Source organism: Apaloderma vittatum, unplaced genomic scaffold (assembly GCF_000703405.1).
Source record: "Apaloderma vittatum isolate BGI_N311 unplaced genomic scaffold, ASM70340v1 scaffold7431, whole genome shotgun sequence".
Taxonomy (NCBI): Eukaryota; Metazoa; Chordata; class Aves; order Trogoniformes; family Trogonidae; genus Apaloderma; species Apaloderma vittatum.
The window spans coordinates 47,104-49,984 of record NW_009697316.1 but is presented as its reverse complement, the minus strand read 5'-3'; the positions used below and the strand labels follow the sequence as shown (position 1 = coordinate 49,984).

The 2,881-nt window shown below is 42.5% G+C and overlaps 1 protein-coding gene across 1 annotated transcript in view; it reads left to right on the top strand.

Moving 5' to 3' along the window:
- The first annotated feature begins 229 nt into the window (after positions 1-229).
- CDHR1 (cadherin-related family member 1) overlaps positions 230-2,881 on the top strand; it is a 44,493-nt gene continuing 41,841 nt past the window's right edge. The window contains exons 1-2 of the mRNA XM_009877587.1: positions 230-418; positions 1,188-1,283. Coding sequence (XP_009875889.1) covers positions 358-418; positions 1,188-1,283 — 157 coding nt within the window. The 5' untranslated portion in view covers positions 230-357. The remainder of the gene's footprint in view (positions 419-1,187; positions 1,284-2,881) is intronic.

The window sequence follows — 2,881 nt, the reverse complement described above, 5'->3', positions numbered from 1 at the left end:
TCTACTTTACCTTCCCTCTGACTTGGGTGTTTGGACAGCACAAATACGGTACTAGCAGCAGAACCAAAAAGAGTTACACTGATTCCTCCAGATCCTGTCTCAGAAATGAGTCCCACAGCTCCCTGCAAAGTAATTGGTCTAATTAGGTGGTAGGAAGGAGCTTCTTTAAATTCCTCAGAAATTAAGACGTGTCATCCGCTTAACATCTTAGCATCTGCTGCTGCCTCTTGCACATTTCTCCACTGCATCAGTCTAAAGGACACTTTCCTGGACCTTTCAAAGAGGAAAAACGAAATAAACCTACAAAAATACCCAAACCTCTGAAACGGAGCAGAAATTGGCCCTTTCTTCAGTGGGATGAAGCATGTAAGGCATTTCACCCCCTCCTTATTTCTCAGTTTGGTGCACATTTGCCTGGGTGAGTACAATAATCACTTTGTTAAGTAAAAATACAGGAGGATACAAGCATAATAGTAAATCTTTTAGTAGTCTTTACTGATGTGGTAATATTGTCCTGAATATTTTCCTTGGCAACTGATCCCTGTGCAAATGTTACCCTCTGTGTTTATATATTTGGAGTTTTGTTTCAAATGGGCTATTTTGAATCTCTAACAGTCAGTCAGTGGAATAACAACTAATTTGTTGTTTCTTGTTTTGTTTTGTTTTTTTTTTAACTTTGCTGTTGTCTGGCAGCAAGTAAGTAACGATTTAATTTTGGCTAATTGGTCATGCAGTAGACATAATTTTAGGACAGAATGTGCTTAGAATACTGGGTAACATACTGAAGCACTGGGAAAGTTTCAGACTTGCATGCATAGTGTAGGGGAGAGATGTACAGTCATTGCAAGCTGAGAAGGTTAATTTTGTGATGAAGCTGTTTGGAACTTAGTGAGGATATTTTCGGTGAGATCCTGCTACTTATTTTGTTTTTTTTTAATTTGGATTTTTTTCCATATACTCTCTTTCACTATTTTACTGCTGTGTGAAAACTGACACAGTGGCATGCAGAAGTAATTTTCTTAAAAATATCTGTACAGATATAGTTCTGAAAGTCTGTTGCAGCAACTGGGTACGTTATGCACTCAGTATTCCCAAAACAGCTCATGTTTACTGAGTCAGGTAACAAAGCCAAATAACTGCCAGCTACAAAATGCTTTTCTTTGGCTTCTGTTTTGTTTTAATTGCAGTTCAGGCAAATTATGCCCCCTATTTCTTTGACAATGGAGCCAGAAGCTCAAATGGGAACATGGCACTTCTCAGCCTTTCGGAGGACACACCTGTTGGTCAGTATTAAAACCAGTCTGTTTAAACTGTGAAACTGGAACTGCTTGCTCTTTTGTTTGGCAACACATATTTCATTCTAGGTTGTTGTTACACACTGCGGTCTTACATGTTTTTCTCTCAAGCTTTTAATTGGCCTTGGTTTAAAATGACATATTTGAATTATAGCTGCAATTTAAAATGTTAATTTTAGCTCCCCTTTTCTTGGTCCACCAATCTGTTCACAGCATCAGAGCACAGACCTTTGGGGTCAGAAATAAATTTATGTTGCTGAGGGGCTTCTTACCAATTCTGTAAATGCTTATGGGAGGAAAGCCAAGTTGCTAGTAATTTTATCAGCCTCGCTAAAAGCAAGTTGCACATTGAAAAGTAGCGGAGACATGATTTTCTTTAAACAGTTATCACATTTTTCATGTTTACAGTGCGAATTGCAGAAAAATGTTTCTACCTGGAGTGAAAGTTGCTTTGTATAAATAAATGATGGTTTTATAAAAAAGGTTTAGCTTTGTTTTCTTGAAAACTCAAAAATTCGTGTTTTTCAGCATTTAGAGGCAGGTGTATCTATGCTTCTTTTAACTGTAGTTGCATTAAGAAATGTTAAATATGAACAAAAAGTGTATTTAAAATCAATATTTTTCTGTGAGGTAAGCATAATCTCCTAACGTGTAAAATATATCACATTGATGAGCCTTTTCTTCAACCGTCGCCCTGAGGATTTCTGTAGGATTTGCTCCTGTTTGTCTGTTGCTTTTACGGGCTAAATCAGAATTCAATTATTGCAACTTGAGTACCAGAGTACCCATTTATTAGTTGCCTCACGCATAGTGGAGAGGCATGGCTGTGAAGAGGGGTGTGCGCCCAAAACCCTCCCTCCTCCCAGGGCTCCCTTTGCCTTCCTAAACACATCCAGGGCCACTCACAGCTTTGGGAAGGAGCTGCCTGGGGTTGGCCCCACACCAGGAATGCTGAGGGGTGGAGATGCAGTGGGTGCTTGGGTTGCAGTGACTTCTTTGCTTTCTCGACCAGGGAAAAGGAGGGGGAGAGGGCAGCATGTAGCGTAGAAGTGACGCTTCTAGATGATGAACTTAAAAAGAGCTTGCTTCGGATGCAGCAGGGATTTGCTGTAAGCTCAGTCAAGCTTAAGTGGAAGCGTCAGCTGAAGGCCCACACTAACGTAGTGGTGCTTGCAAAGTGCTCTACTTCTGCCCGGATTCACATTGAAACTAGATTTGCTCAGCCTCGGCGATCTGGACAGCTCTGTTGATCGTTGCAGTAAGCCAGTGGAATCATTTGTCTAATAGCGTAGGTAAAGGCTTGTACTGCCAGAGAGCCACAGAATGGGACTGCGACTCAGTTTGCCTGGGGTGGTGTTTGCCGACACAACTGCTCAAACCACACGCGGTGCTACTCACTTGCTGTCAGGCTCCCTTGCGCAGGTGTGGTGCCGGCTCACAGACCTTCGCAGAGCATCGGCCCCTCGCTGGGAACCTGCAGCCACCCGCGTGGGGATGGGAGCTAAGGATGGCACAGAGCGGTGGGGATGGGGAGCTAAGGATGGCACCGAGCTGTGGGGATGGAGAGCTAAGGATGGCACCGAGCT